Raw genomic sequence first — 15,335 nt, forward strand, 5'->3', positions numbered from 1 at the left:
AAGCATAGGGCCTTCTTATCCTTTGCTCTGACTCTTTTGGGGTCCTACCTGGTCCTGTCCCCGAGAAGGAATAAGGGTGGGGAGGGAAGGGGCACTGCCCATGGAGGGGAGGGGTGCTGCTCACAGAGGGAGCACTGCCAAACCGAGGAAGAAACAGAGTGTAGGGAAGGCACAAGGGGAAGGAGAAGGGGCAGCACAGGGTGGGAGAGAGCACTGCACACAGAGCAGAGGGCACATGGCACACGATGGGGGCGGGGAACCTCAGTGTATTCGCCCAACAGGCCCCCATGGGTCTCAATAAGAGAGAGATCTTCCTGCATGTGGGGAGGGTGTCAGGAGAGCTATGGCGTGTCAGGAGGGACAGGCCAGCACTCCCAGGGCTCCCTGCTGTCTGTCCCTCCACACGTACAGACACACACATGCACACACATGCAATTCAACCCTCCACCCCTGCTGACCTCCACGTTGCGCACAGATGGGTCCGGGGCTTCCTCTGGCCAGTCTGGGAGTTCCTGGTAGCCCGTGGCCTTGGCATTGAGCAGGTGGGACAGTGAGCCCAGCTGGAAGTGGTCTCGGTCTTGGGACAGGGTTAGAGAGCAAGTCAGTAGTGGCAGTGAGGAAATGCCCTGGGAGTTATTTCCTAGGTGAGACTGGTGGTGATTCTGGTCGGGACTCCCTAGCTAGGTAGAAGAAAGGGGTAGGTGTGTCCCTTAATAGGTCTCCCCCCGACTGCACCTTCAGGTCCATATGCTGGAAGAAAACACAGCATGGCCCGCATAGAGCAGGGGCTGAGGGGTGGGGGCAGGTGGGACTGCAGAGGAGGTCAGAGGGGACTCCAGACCCAGAGATGCTGCTGGCCTGTCTGCTCAGGTCTGCCTGTGGGGAGGCAGAAATGTGTGTGTGACTTCTCTTTCAGGGCAATGGGGGCTGCATGTGACTGCACAGCCAGGCTCAGGAAGGAGGCCTAGTGGGGATGAGGACAACAACTGTGACCAAGAGGCTGGTGAGGCTGGGTCAAGGGGTGGGAGGCATGTCTGGTCAGGCTCTGGACTCCGTGTGGAGGGGTGAGCTGTCCAAATGGGAGTGGGAGGATTTCAGGGCCAGAGGAGGACAACACAGACTTGTGAGTGGGGATGGTGTTGGGGAGGAGAAAGGGACTGTTCCCCTTCTTTCCGGGAGATTTTCAAATCTGCCCCGTCCCTCAGAATCTCCCTATTCCTGAGGTCAAGGGAAGAGAAAAAGCAGAACCAAAAGACAGCCAGGAGAACCAAGCTTTGTGAAGGAGGCTCCCCTCCTGTGCAGGTTCCTGGGTCCAGAGAGCCAGCTGGAGGACCCTCCCCTCCTGGCCTCTCTCAGAGTCCTTGTCACCGAGATGAACCCAAGAACAGAAGCAAGGCTGAGGGCCTGGGGCCTGGGGTTTGGGCTGACTCCAGTGACAGCCCACAGAGCACTGACAACTGCTTTCTCAGGACCCTTACAAACATACACGTCTCCTTCGTATAGTGTTTTACTTCCTGCATTCTTGGGCCCTTGGTATTTGAAATCTTGATATATAGTGCCTGCTCAAGGAGAGAGCACGGAGGGGCACGGAGCAGAGAAGAGCCAGGAAGCCCATGCTGGTTGGTAGGGCAGAGACTCAGGTGAGATGATGGTGGTGGCGGTTGTGGGTGGGTAAAAGCCCTGGGCGCTGCAGGGTGGGCAAAAGCGGTGGCCCAGGGGGACAGGATTAGCATTTCTCCAGAAGTCCTGCCCACAAAAGCCTGGGACCTGGCCAAGACTGCAACCTCAGGGGGAAGGTCTGGGACTGGGGTCCTGGCCAATTCCTCCCCTCCCCCCAGGATGGTTACCCTTGATTTCAGCTCCCACCTTTGAAGGATGACTCCAAGACTGGAGCTGGTTTGGGTGCCAGGAAGAGCTTCTTGGCATGGCGGCTGAGGGCCCCACCCTGCTCCGAAGGGACGATAAGCTGCCGGGTGAAGCGCGCTCGGTCTCGGATATCGTAGTTCTGGTCGTACTTGGCCAGACTCAGAACATACTGAGTCAGCAGCTTGGTCTAGGGGACAAGAGGTGGGTCTACAGTCATCAGAGAGGGTCTCTGAACTAGATTCTTTAAGCCAGCACCTCCAAGCAGTGCTTCCCTCTCCCCTCTTATAGCTTGCCTCCACCCAACTTTCCCTCCCACCCTGCCGTTGCATCAGACTGCATTTTCTCTCAGCTCCCTGGCCCTGACTCCTGACCCCAACTTTGATAACTGCCTTGGACCAGCAAAAGAGGCTATCCTTTTGGACTCTCCTCCCTCTTGGCCCTCGACTCCATTCTTCCTCAGGTTTGTGGTCCCCACTGCCCCAGGCCCGGCTCCTACCCAACCTAGTTCAGGCTGGGCCAGTCTCTTTACTCTGAGGTACCAGGGTGAGTGAAGGTCTGGACCATTCTGCCAGACCTCATAGTTCCCAGGCTCCATCACCCAGGGGGAAACTAGATGACAAAAAAAGAGAGTGGAAACACATCAAGATCCCCTTGGCAGGGGCTGCCCTCATGCCCCATTGATCCACAAAGTAGATTCTGAGCAGCCTAGGGGTCTCAGTGGCCATGATCCACTCCTGGAAGGTCCTAATGAGATCAGACAAAACTGCAGCTGCCTATGGGTTTGCTGAAGTCACGTGGGGTTCATGGTCTGCAGTCAAGGCAGCCATATCCCAGGACCCCAAATCTCGATTTCTGCCCTGATCCTGGCCTTGTCTACCTTGTCTTTACAAAATGTCAGCGGCAGCCATCATTTGTGGAGAGGCTTCTAGCGCCGAGCACTGTGCATCAGGTGCTTCCCACCATCCCCTGTAACCTCCACAACCCTCCCGAGACGCAGGTGCTATCGCCCCTGTTTACAGGGGAGAAGCAGAGTCATTAAGTGACTTTTGCTAGGTTAAGGAGCCAGTCAGTGCTGCATACAGGCCTGGACCTGCCCAAGCCAGCACTCCATCTGCTTCCCCTCACTGCCCATCTGCTGACATAGAGGGCTGCCCTCATCCAGGTCTCTATCTCTTATGACCAAGACAGTCAAAACCACCAAGTACATACATCTCGTGTCACCACAGCCAGAGTGCCTGTGGCAGCAGGGGCCAGCGAGGGAGCCTAGAACTGACTCTGGTCTTCCCGAAGTTTATGGTTACATAGCATTACATCTAGCCTTGGACATGGATGACCCAGGTAATCCAGCAAGGTTATCAGGAAGATGACAATGAGGCGTAGAGCCCCAAGATGCTGGCCCAGAATCAGAGCTGCTGCTGTGGCAAAACTCTAGAGAGCCACTGTGACTCCACTGCTACCTACCACATGGCCTAGAGGGACTTCAGTGGCCTCACGTTCAGCTTAGTCCCTTCCAGCATTGTGCCACCTACAACACTGTTCCCCATCACAGATAAGTACTCTGAACCCCACACTCCCCTAGGACACCATCCCAATGGACTTCATCACAGTCCTGCCTCTCCTTTGGCCAGACACCATCACACCAGCCAAGTCTAGTGGATGTCCTTATCAACATGGTCCATTATCAAGATGCTGCTGATCCTCCTTTTGGTTTAACTGTGTCCCCCTCCACAGACTTCCCAGCTGGCTGATCACAGACTCTCTCCCTCCCCCTACCAAGTCCTTGCCTAGTTCTGGAAAGAAGTGTTTAGGAGTTGGATCCATCTGTTCATAGCCTTCACTGCATGTCACCAACCAACATAAGAAGCAGCTGGTCTACCCACCTCAACACAGCAAGATTTGCCTATAACAATTCATTACCCTTCTTCATCCCAAAGACCCATTCCCCAGGGATTATGGCGTCCAGTCTGCACCACCAGAACCCTCACCTCCCCTAGCCAGGTTGTGCAGGAATTATCGGCTGCTCAAGAAGGCCTATGAGACACGCTTCAGTGCACCAAGAACAGAACAAGGCTCTCACTGACCAGTGGGCTCCAGCTGCTGGGGAGAATTTTAGGTGGGGAACACTGATGCCTTTTCAAGTATCTATGCCAACATACCTGCTACCTTACAACCACCTGTTAAATCATGCAGGGAAAACTGGCTATTCAAAAACAAAAACAAAAAGATTTAAAATACATCCTTACCTCACATACAACATAAAAATAAGGTTTAGATGGATGGGGCAGACGTTCTAGGGTTCTCTCCCCCAGATCCCTGCCTCCTGGTGCTCATGCCTTTGTGTGATCCCCTCCCCTTGAGTGTGGGCAAGACTTGAAACTTGCTTCTGACCAATAGAATATGGCAAAGGTGACAGAGGTAAAACATAGTCCCATGATTAAATTTCATCATCTAAGACTCCATCTTGCTGGCAGACTGGCTCTAGAGACTTTTTCCCTTGTGGCTTTGATGAAATGAATGGCCATGTTGGGAGGCCCACATGGTAAGGAGCTGAGGGTGGCCTCTAGAAGCTGAGAGCAGTCTTCCAGCTCTCCAGCAAGAAGCCAGGGCCTCAGTCCTACCACCACAAGGAAGTGAATCCTGCCACCAACCATGTGAGCTCAGAAGTGAACCCTTGCCTGGCAGAGCCTTGAGATGAGAACCCAGGTTGGCCGACACCTCAACTGTAGCCTTGCATAAGACCCAGCTAAGCCATGGCTGAACTCTCGACCCACAGAAATTGTGAGAAAATAAACATGTTGTTTTAAGCCACTAAGTTTATGGTAATTTATTACACAACAATAGAAAATTAATACAATGGACTAAAAGATATGAAAATAGAAAAAGAATCTGGAGGAAATTATAGGTGAAAATTTTAATTTGTGAATGGGGAAACAACTTTCTAAATATGAAGACACTGGAAGGAAACAGAAATGAAAAGATTAATATATTGAACAAGACACAAATGTACTACTTCTGAATGACTATATATAGGCATCAAAAAAATTTTTTTAAGCTAAGGAAATATAAGATTAATGGTGGTCTTTTCTAAATGGTAGACTTATGGCTAATTTAAACTTTAAATTAATATTTTTCTGGATTTTCCAAGTGTTTTATGATGAGCATGCATTAACTTTATAATATGAAAAAAGTTATTAGCTTTTTTTTTTTTTAATTCTGCAGAACTTATCAGAACCTTCCATCCACTGTAGAAGCCAAAGTTTAGCTCCCACGGTGCCCCCAGCAGACCCTCCTCCTACACATCTCACCAGGTATACAAAAGCAAAGTCACCTGCCAAAAACATTCCAGGCAGTTGCCCCAGGTGCCATCCTCCAGGTGGCTGTAATAACCACCTTCACTACCACCACCACCCCAACTCTTCTGTCAGTGCGTCTGCTGTCAGAGCCTTTGTGGCCTCTGGCCTAGAATCTGATTATCTGCTGAGCAATACCAGGGCAGAGCCTCTCGGTCATCTCCTTGGCCTCAGCCTGGTCCAGGATCTGGTGTGCAGTGGGGGGTCAGTAAGTTGAGGGGGATGGCTAGGATTGTTGTGGCCTTGTGGCAGGCCCAGATATCACCCATGGTCCTGGGATGGGGGAAGTATCACTGCTGTTTTGCAAGGATGGCCATGTACACATCCAAGCCACCTCCCTCCTAGTATGCCAAGGATTCCTCTTTCTGCATCCCTCCCAGAACAGGCTGGGAAGAAAGAAGGGAGAAAGAAACGGAGAGTAGGAGGGAGGAGAACAGTTCTCTTTATTAAGTTGAAGAACCATTTTAAGGGGCCTGTGCCTGGAAGGCTGCACCTTCAGGTGAAGGGTGCCTGGAGGTCAGTGTCCGTTTGCCTGAACAGGGCCCTACTCTGAGTGCCCTGATGGGGGCTGGGACCCCTTGTGTCCTGCCTAGGAGAGGAGTTCAGCTGAACATACCCACAGCTCTCTGACAACAGCCGACCCTGACAACAGCTCTTATTGCTATGTTTTGTGCTCCTTCCTCTGCTTGGCTATGAGCATTGGGAGGCCAGTAAACACATCTCACTTACTGTCATTACTGCAGGACATAGCTCAGTGCCAGGCATAGGAGGCACTCAGGAAATGTATGTTAAATAAATCAATGGACAAATGTGCATGGAGCTAACACATGTAGCTGACAGTGACAACTTGGGGAAATGCCATATGGACACACCCAGGCTTAAGACAAAGTGCCAACATCACCTGGGGCTCGGGGCTCTGGCTCTGTCCTGAGCCCGTCAGACTTCCCCCTATCTGGGGAGTCCCCACCTGTGCTGCTTCATCTTGTCAAACATTCCTCCCAACTGCTTCCTCCTCCCATCTGAACAAAGGAAGCACACAAATATTTGTTCAATGACTGAACGCTTCCCATGGTGCTCCCTCTAACTTCTCTGTCTCCAATCTGCTTCTGACAATACTGACCCACAGACCCAGTCCCTCACTGCTCCCACATGTGACTGCTGTCCTTCTCAACTCCTGCGGAGAGTCCCAGCACATGATGGCTCTGCCTCCCCAGCCTGAGCCCCTGGGGCCCACTCCAGCTACCATGGATCAAAGGAGTCACTGAAGAAGCACAAGTGCCACCATCCAAAGGCTCCCATGGAATGGCAAAGAGGCCACCTTCAGGCTGACAGGGATGTCACAATCTCCAGGGTATAGCTATGCTGCAGACCCCAGTCACCCACCCAGATGCTTTGCTCCAGTGGTTGGCAAACTTTTTCTATAAAGGGCCAGAGACTAACTATTTTAGGCTTTGCAGGCCATATGGACTCTGTCACAACTAGTTAACTTGTCGCAACTTGTAGCACAAAAGCATCCGCAGAGAATAAACAAACAAATGAACACGGCTGTGTTCCAATAAAACTTTATTTACAAAAACAGGTAGTAGGCCAGATTTGGCCCATCAGCAGTAATTTGCCAACCCTTGTCTTGCTTAACTGAGTGGGGCAGTAAGTGTGGGAACTATCAAGGTGCTTGGTGTCCCCAACACCTAGAAAAGCTCTGTGCATTACACTTTATTCCTACAAGACTCTCCTGGGACCATCTCAGGGGATGCTGGACACTCAAGAGGCCTGATATTCCAGCTTGGATGGGCCACATCCTTCACTATGGTATTTCTTGTAACCTTTCACCTTGGGAATGACAATGGCTGCCAGCACCACAGAAGCCCGAGCAGAGACTTGCCTCCTTATCTCTAGTACAGACTGGCCAAGCATCATCGAGCTTTGGGAGGAAGCACAGACCACATCTCCTGGGACGCATGTTCTCCCATCAATGTCTGTCCCGTCCCCTCAGCCCCACTCAACTGTGGTTCTTCACAGCCCTAGTGTTCCAAAGGCAGCAGGTAGGGACACTCCCACTGGCAGATTGGAGGTCACAGCCCCACAGGAGAGCCTGTTCAACAGTGGCCACCATCCCTACCAGGCCCTTGGGTCCCAAGAGTGGCTGTGGACACGGGGGTAGCATTGGTTACCTGGGTATACCAGCCACCTGCCCTGAACTCTCTTCAGAAAGAGGTGCTGGAGTTCATGCCTACCTGGTGAGGGCCCAGAGAACATTGCCAGGGCAGTTTCTGGGGACCAGAGTGTTTTAGGCAGCCTCTCTCAATCTTTACCTGCTTAGAGTTGGTCAGGTACAGCTTGGCCGCCAAGTTGATGACCTGTAGCTTGACGATGTCCTCCTCTGCTGTGAAGGACTTGGCCATTTTTCTCAGCACATCAGGTGCAATCCTGGGGACGTGCTCACAGTACTCACCAATGAGCCATAAGATGCTGGCTCGGGCCATGGGCACCTGTGGGTGTGGGAGAGGAATTAGGACTGGGGTGGATGTGGGAATGTGGGTGGACATGTGGCCTGTCAGGGAAATGGCACTCCTCCCATCTGTGCTGGCCTATTGTGTCATGGAGTTTTCTGGAGATGAGAGTGGGGGTGGTGGGAGAGGGACTAAAAAGTAGGTATTGCCTGAATGCAAACTGGGGCAGCCTCTATGGAAAGCAGTATGGAGATTCCTCAGAAAATTAAAAATAGAAATACCTTATGATCTAGCTATCCCACTACTGGGTATTTATCCAAAGAACCTGAAATCAACAATCCAAAGAAGTTTATGCACCCCTGTGTTCATTGCAGCATTATTCACTATAGCCAGGAAGTGGAAGCAACCCAAGTGTCCCTTGACTGATGATTGGATAAAGAAGATGTGGTGTATATGTATATATACACACACACACACAATGGAATACTACTCAGCCATAAAAAAGACAAAATCATCCCATTTGCAACAACATGGATGGACCTGGAGGGTATTCTGTTAAGTGAAATTAGCCAGACAGAGAAAGACAAACACCGCATGATTGCACTCATATGTGGAAGATCAACTAACACACGGACAGAGAGAACAGTTTGGTGGTTACCAGGGGGAAGGGGGTTGGAGGGTGGGCACAAGGGGTGAAGGGGCGCATTTACATGGTGACTGACAAATAGTAATGTACAACTGAAATTTCACGTTATAAACTATTATGACATCAATTAAAAAAAAAAATGTGGGTATTCCCTGGGCAGCATCTCCCCTCTTCCCTAGGGTTTCATTAGCATGGGCAGAGCCTTCAAGCCCAAAGCCAGTCATGATTTAAAAGGTGAATTTTCTGGATTCATTGTATCCTGGATGCTTTACTGCCATATTATTCTTCCTGAATCTTCAGCAGTGCCTTGTTTGAATGTTTCAATTTGGTAGTACAACAGAAAACCACAGGATTTGTCAATCAGCCACTGTTGGCCAGCACTTTAGAGAAAACACAAGTGGTGGTGCAGGCCATGGAGGGATCCCCAAAGGGACCCCCAAAGGGAAGGTGACTCTTGGGCAAGGTCAGGGTCACATAGTCCCATCTTTCCCCTCCTTCCACCTGAAGACCTTTCAGAGCCAGTATGGAAGGTGTGGAAGTTGATTTTATTTAGGCTAGAGCACTTAATTATAGTCTTAAAATCATAGGCAGGACACGGGAGTGGAGAGGGAAACACGGGGCTCCTCCCTCACCTGGATGTTGTCTGTGAGCTTTGCCAAGTGTTTGATGATCTCCCCGTGCTGTGCCGGCTGCATCTGCAGCAGCTTCTTAATGACGACCACTGACTCTGCGACCACAAGCTCTGCGGAACAGGAAATGAGTATGTGGACCCCGGGACAGTCAGATGACCACACACAGGTGGACAGACACACCTGCAGTGCCCCCAGACCCTTGGCTTTCTTCCTCAACCCCCTGCACTTCTCCAGTGGCCCTCAGAGGAAACACCTGGACACTAATTGAGGTGGATAGACTGAGGAACACACATTGTGCCTGGACAGACAAGTGGACACCCACTGGCTGTCAGAGTCAGACATGCAGGCAGATACCCACTGGTCATCAAAGTTGGACACTCAGACAAACACTGACCATCACGGTTGGACAGTAGCTGCACCAGGCCATTGAGGCAGGTGTCACGGACTCGGCCTATGTTAGTTGCACAGCGTCCAATGGCCTGGATAGTGGCTGCCACGAAGTCCTTGTCCATGCTGCGAATGTAGGTCTGTGGGACACCATGACAGAGTGACCCCCAGTAGGCAGTGATCCCTCAGTGACTCTGCAGGCTTGAGAGTCACCTTCAGAAAGGCTGTCACCCCTTATTCAATGACTCATCATGCCAGAGGCTAAACTCTGGAAGAAGGAGTGACACTCTAATCCACAACCCAGTGACTCCCCAGCCCAAAGCCAGCAGAAGACATTGAGAGGGAAGCTAAGGTAACAGTTTCTCCACTTTGGGCTCTTAGGAGAAGGTTTGACCCATCAGGACAATTCTCACTGAGCACAAGGAGCTGCAGGGCAGCTCTCCTGGGCCCCTCTGGCTGGGAGCTGGCCCCCGGCCTGTACCTGGAATTCCCGTAGGACAGTAGGGATGTTGGTTTCATTGGCCAGGTTGGTCAACACTTCCAGCTGCAGGGAGGCAAAAATGGCAGAGTGACCAGTGGGCTTTCTGTGCCTTCATTCCAAACACACCTCACCAACCAGAAAACAATCCTCAGGATAGCCCTGCATCATCCTTGGACTGATGAAGGAACTGACAGCTCATGAAACTTGTCCAAAATGCAGGAGGACCAGTTTGCCTCTTAAATGGATTCCCTGACAGAATACGCTTATAGTATGATCCCGTCACATTTCCACCTCCATGGAAAACTTAAAGCCTCCCATTGCTTTTAGGATGAAGACCAACGTCCTTATCACGGTCTGTAAGTCCCTGAATGATCTGATCGCTGTCTACCTCTGATCTCCCACCACCCACCTTGTCCACTACGGCCCAGTCACACAGGCCTTTTGTCAGACCTCTTCCTGCCTCAGAAAGGCTTTGCACGTGCTGTCTCCTCTGCATGGAGTGATTCTTCCCATTCCTGTTCCTGCAGTTACCTAGATAATTTATGTTCACTTCTCAGGCCTCGGCTCAAGCCTCACCTCCTGAAGGAAAGTTCCTTGACACTAGACTAGACCAGGTCCTCCTATTTTATGCTCTTACAGCTCTCTGCACTTTTCTTTCATACCATATTTCATAAACAGATTTTTACAAGTGTTTTATGATTAGTTGCTTAATGTCTCCTCCTCACCCCAACCACACTGTAAGCTTCACAAGGGTAGGGTGCCTGATTAGACTGCTCTCTCATACCCCTAGACCTAGCGATGTGACTGATACACAGGAGACGTTCCAAAGCGTTAGGAGGATTAACTGTTGCTGAGTGAAGTCACTCAATAACGAGGAGGCAGAGCAGGAATGGAATGGGGGTATGAGCTCCTGCCACTTTTTCTGTATGTTTGGAATGGGTGTATGTTTGCACGAAATCCTGAGGGGGTAGGTGTGTGGGGGCATTAACACTGTGGGGGGAGGACAGAAGACCGTAGTGTGAAAAGAATGAATTCTGGAGTCAGCAGAACTACCTCGGGGTAGTTACCTCACCTGAGTCTACATTTCCATAAAATGGAGATAACGCACACTTCCTGTGGTTATTATGAAAATCAAGTTACTTCATATGTGAAAAGTGGCAGGTGTGTAACAGATACTAGGCAGAGGGCAGTTCCCTTATCCCTGTCCCCCGACTCTCATTAGCCTGGCTTCCTGAGCAAACGCTTGTGGCTGAGGCAACCATGGGCTCAGCCCCAGAAACAAGCAGGCACCAAGGTGGCCACTGTGGATATCTGAGTGGGTGTGTGGGGGTGGGGAGGGCCCAGAAGGGTTGCATGCACTTCTTCTGTCCATCACTCACCTTCAGGATCTTGATCTGGGTGGGGTCGGTGGACCTGATGTAGAAGCTCTTCAGGTAGGGCTCAAACATACCCTGGCACAAGAGAGGCAGCCCCAGGGAGCTCCACTGCAGCCCTGGACCCACCTCTCTTCCAGAGCCGCCCCTCCTCTCCTGACCAGTATCCTTCCCTCCTCCTCACTGTCCTCCACACCTCAGTCCTCTCCTCCCTCTCAGATCTGACTGGGTCTTTCTTCACCATGCTTTCCTCCCTCAGTGGCCTCTCAAGATCCAGGCCCTGCTTCTCCACCTGCATTTGCATTTGGGGGTCTCCCCGTTGCCGCGCTCTGCACAGCCAAGGCATTCCCCCATCCTGCCTTTCCCCAGCACTCCCAGCGCTTGCAGGAGCCATCCCTCGGACTGCCAGGGCAGGCCTTGGTCACATGCTCACCCTGCGCTTGATGGACATGGTGGCCACGTTCTGGAGCACGACGTACTGCACCTCACTGCGGAGAGAACAGTCAGAGATACCCCGGCCCCTCGGCTGAGGCAACGGGCAGCAGGTGGGGGAAGGGAGGGGGGCCAAATAGGAGGGAAGTGAGGCCTAGTGTGGCGAGGGAGGGCACCAGTGGGAGGAGAGCAGGACTGGGGTCAGCGTGGGGGCAGGTGGGCTAGGGTCGGGGGATGTGATGCTCCCAGGGTCCCGGAGACAGGCAGCCGCCAGGGGACAGGAGATGGGCGGGGGCCGCCCCGAGATGGGGGGCGGGGAGCGGGCGCGCACCTGTGGCTGCGCAGCAGGCGCACGAGCGCCTTGGCGATGACGCCCACCTCGGCCTTGGGCGCCAGGTGGAAGTAGAGCTGCGCCACCGCCATGACCACGGCGGCGCTGCGGCTCTGCAGCAGCGGCTTCGTGTTGCGCAGCAGCAGCCGGTGGTCGGGGTCCATGACATAGGGCTTTCGGGTGGGCAGCGCCGTGGCAGCCGCCCCCTCCGACCCCGGGCCCTTAGCCTCGTCCTCCTCTGAGCCGTAGAAGGCTTTCTCGGGGTTCTCCTCCAGCAGGGATTCCTGGAGGAGCAGACAGATGGGCCAGTGGGCGCCTCCTCCGGGCAACCCTCCTACGCACTCGGCTAGGGCGAGGGTTAGGGTCTCTCCTGGGGGTCCCGGCCACTCACGTTCTGGGTGGGGCTCAGGAACTGCGTGCGGGCGTAGCGGGTGAGCATGCTGATGATGACCACCTGGCCCCACTCCTCTACGTCGATGAGCAGGTTACAGAGCTTCCGGTAGTTCTTGTGAATCAGGTCGATGCGCTCGGGGCATACCTCCTCGAAGGCCATCACCACGCTGCCCGCCACCAGCTGGGGAACGGCCAGAGGCAAGAGAGGGTGAACGGGAAAAGCAGAAGGGCCTCTGTCTGGCACCTTTCCACCACTCACCCCTGTGTGCCCTTATACGCACTGTGGTCTTGTCGGCCAGAAGCTTCTCAATGACCTCTATCAGCTGGTCCTTCTGGTCAGAATCCAAGCTGAGGGAGAAACTGCTGAGAGGGATTTGCCCCTCCCCCCATCTCCAGCCTTCTCAATATTTGTCCAAACTGTGCTCACCTCCTGCACCCCAACCCTATTCATAGAGGGGTGTGAGCCCCCACCTCCACTGTCCTCCATCTCTGCCAGTTTCCCCAAACTGTCTTAAACCATCTGAAGAGTAAAAGAAGAAGGGCAGCCTGCAAGACTTGAGAGAGGCCAGGGGTGTGCCCCAGGGGCTGGGGAACCATTCACCTGAGGAGTGAAGAGTAGGGCTGGGGCATACCTGTAGAGTTTAGGGATGGCATGGGCAGCTGTCTTCCGCACATAGGGTGACATGTCCGAGGCAGCTTCCTTGATGGCCAGCATCATGATGGGCACTATGATGGGCACACGGATGCTGGAGAGGACACGGAGGGCACTGGCACGAATCAGCTGGTTGGGGTCCTAAGGCAGAGGTGGAGGCAGAGCCATGAGAGGGCAGCAGGTGGCCTGATGGGGGAGGCCATACCTATGGAACTCACTGTCCCTAGCTACCACCAGCTCTTGCGTGCCTGCCTCCTGCCCTGAGCCTAGATGATGTGCCACTGCTTGGGCACCTGGGGGACACTGCTTGAGGGCACTGACTCTTGGCCTTGGCTGCAGAAATCTGACACCTGAACAGGTGTGGCAATGGGCTGCTTCACTTTCAGGAAGAGAGAAAAACTTTCAGAACACCTAAAGTTCCTGAAACACCTCCTGTTCCTTAGGATTGGGGGTGGGGGGTAGGGTCTTTGTGTTTATGCCCACGGTGACTGCCTGCGAAAGCAAGCGGGTCTCCCTTCCAAAGAGTCCACGCCCACATTGCTCTCGGTCAGCAGTCTCTCAAAAGCTGTTCTTCTTCCTCTTCTTGCAGTGTTTAACAACAGAATGGGTGTGCAGGCCCCTCCTCTTTGCTCCTATTGCATCCTATACACACCTGAGTAGAGCATTAGACACAACCTATTATAATCATGGGGCTTAATGGCTGTCTGCTGCTGTAAATTACTGTTAATTGTGGAGAATGGTGGCCAGCGGGAGAGGTACTGGAACACTCAAGGTTAGATGCTGCCCGGATTTTCTAAAATGGGGAAAGAGAAGAGCCACAAAATTACAGGTGAAAATGATGCTAATCTCTGGCAAAATTCTGGAATTAATTTTTAAATAGGTGGTTTAGAAGTACTTATTTAAAAAGCAGGAGTCTGTCTTCTTAGAGTCAAATCAACTGCTAAGACCTATTTTCCTTTTTTTTTAACATTTTATTTGGAAATGATTATGGATTCACAGAAAGTTACAAAAAATCTATTTTCCATTTTGATAGGGTAGATATTAGTACTTATAGATATTAATGCTATGTATCTTGATTTCAGCAAGCATTGTGGGAGTCTCTCATAGCATTTCCTGTTGCCATTTTTGAGGCAGGCCTTTTGTTTCACTTAATACACAAGCATTTTAAGAGCAGAATTCATGTCTATTTTATCTCTGTATCACCACAGCCCTTTGCACATGAAAGGTGTTAAGAAATTTTTTTGCTATTGAATAAGATTCTTTCTAACAAGATGGGAAAATGTCAGCTGATTGTACAGTTACGTAGATCCACAACTTGGTAAAATGTTGTACTTGGGGAAGGTTAATTAACAGATCAGTGTCAACCTGGAAACATGATATGCCACGGGACTCAGTTTGTTACCCTGGTCCAAATAGCTTATCAACATCTTGCAGAAAGACACAAAATCAGAAGGACAAAATTAAGATTCAGAATCATCCTGGCTTGGACTCTGTCCTAAACCAAGCTGGTCTCCTTCCCTACTATGAAATAGAGTAGGGTTTCATAGGGGATTCAAGGGACCAACTGCAAAAAGACAGGATATAGGGAGACCTAGATTATCTGCTTGCCAACTGGAGGCTGTCTGAATTCAGGTGGACTGCTAGGAAAGCAAACACAGCCTCAGCCTAGGCTGATAAAAAGAAGGAGAACCCTGGATGGAAATGACTGGTTCCAAAGTGCAGGAGAGCCCAAAAAAGAGTAACAACAACAAAAAGAAAATGAGTTTTAGAGGACACATATATTATATGATACCGTTTACAAAACAATATTATATATTGTTTAGGAATACATAATAAAAGAATAAATGCATATGAATGACAAATGGGAAGATACATAGGGGGCTTTGGCTGTTTGATAAATATTTCATTTTTTATGCCAGGTATATGGATATTCATTATATTATTCCTTATGCCTTTTATGAGTCTGAAATAAATTTTAAAAAATTATAGCTATAGAGGTCTCAACACAATATAATGGTTAAAAAAACTAAAACAGTTGTAGTTGTCTTAAGATGGAGTGAGCTGTCTTGTGAAGGAGTGAGGTCTCCATCACTGGAGATGACCTGTCAAAGATGTTCTAGAGCAAAGGTCAGCACACTACAGCCCTCAGGCCAAATCTGTCTTCTGCCTTTTATATAAAAAAAATTTATTGGAACCCAGCCACGCCCACTCATTTATGGCTGCTTTCACACTACAAGGGCAAAGTTGAGTAGTTGCATGGTTGAGCCTGTATGGCCTGCAAAGCCTTAATTACTATCTGGCACTATACAGAAAAAGTTTTCTGAACACCATTCTAGAGAAAT

At 51.1% G+C, this 15,335-nt stretch overlaps 1 protein-coding gene across 3 annotated transcripts in view; it reads right to left on the minus strand.

Moving 5' to 3' along the window:
- Positions 1-15,335, minus strand: part of AP3B2 (adaptor related protein complex 3 subunit beta 2) — a 33,741-nt gene that overhangs the window by 6,771 nt on the left and 11,635 nt on the right. For all 3 annotated transcript variants that reach the window (XM_004431984.3, XM_087429140.1, XM_087429141.1), the window contains 12 exons: positions 12,974-13,134; positions 12,623-12,689; positions 12,340-12,522; positions 11,949-12,232; positions 11,619-11,673; positions 11,192-11,263; positions 9,813-9,875; positions 9,339-9,471; positions 8,945-9,054; positions 7,529-7,705; positions 1,867-2,053; positions 459-577 (listed from right to left, as the gene is read on the minus strand). In XM_004431984.3, the coding sequence (XP_004432041.1) occupies positions 459-577; positions 1,867-2,053; positions 7,529-7,705; positions 8,945-9,054; positions 9,339-9,471; positions 9,813-9,875; positions 11,192-11,263; positions 11,619-11,673; positions 11,949-12,232; positions 12,340-12,522; positions 12,623-12,689; positions 12,974-13,134 (1,611 nt within the window). The remainder of the gene's footprint in view (positions 1-458; positions 578-1,866; positions 2,054-7,528; positions 7,706-8,944; positions 9,055-9,338; positions 9,472-9,812; positions 9,876-11,191; positions 11,264-11,618; positions 11,674-11,948; positions 12,233-12,339; positions 12,523-12,622; positions 12,690-12,973; positions 13,135-15,335) is intronic.

Source organism: Ceratotherium simum, chromosome 3 (genome assembly GCF_057802395.1).
Source record: "Ceratotherium simum simum isolate JZ-2026a chromosome 3, ASM5780239v1, whole genome shotgun sequence".
NCBI lineage: Eukaryota > Metazoa > Chordata > Mammalia > Perissodactyla > Rhinocerotidae > Ceratotherium > Ceratotherium simum.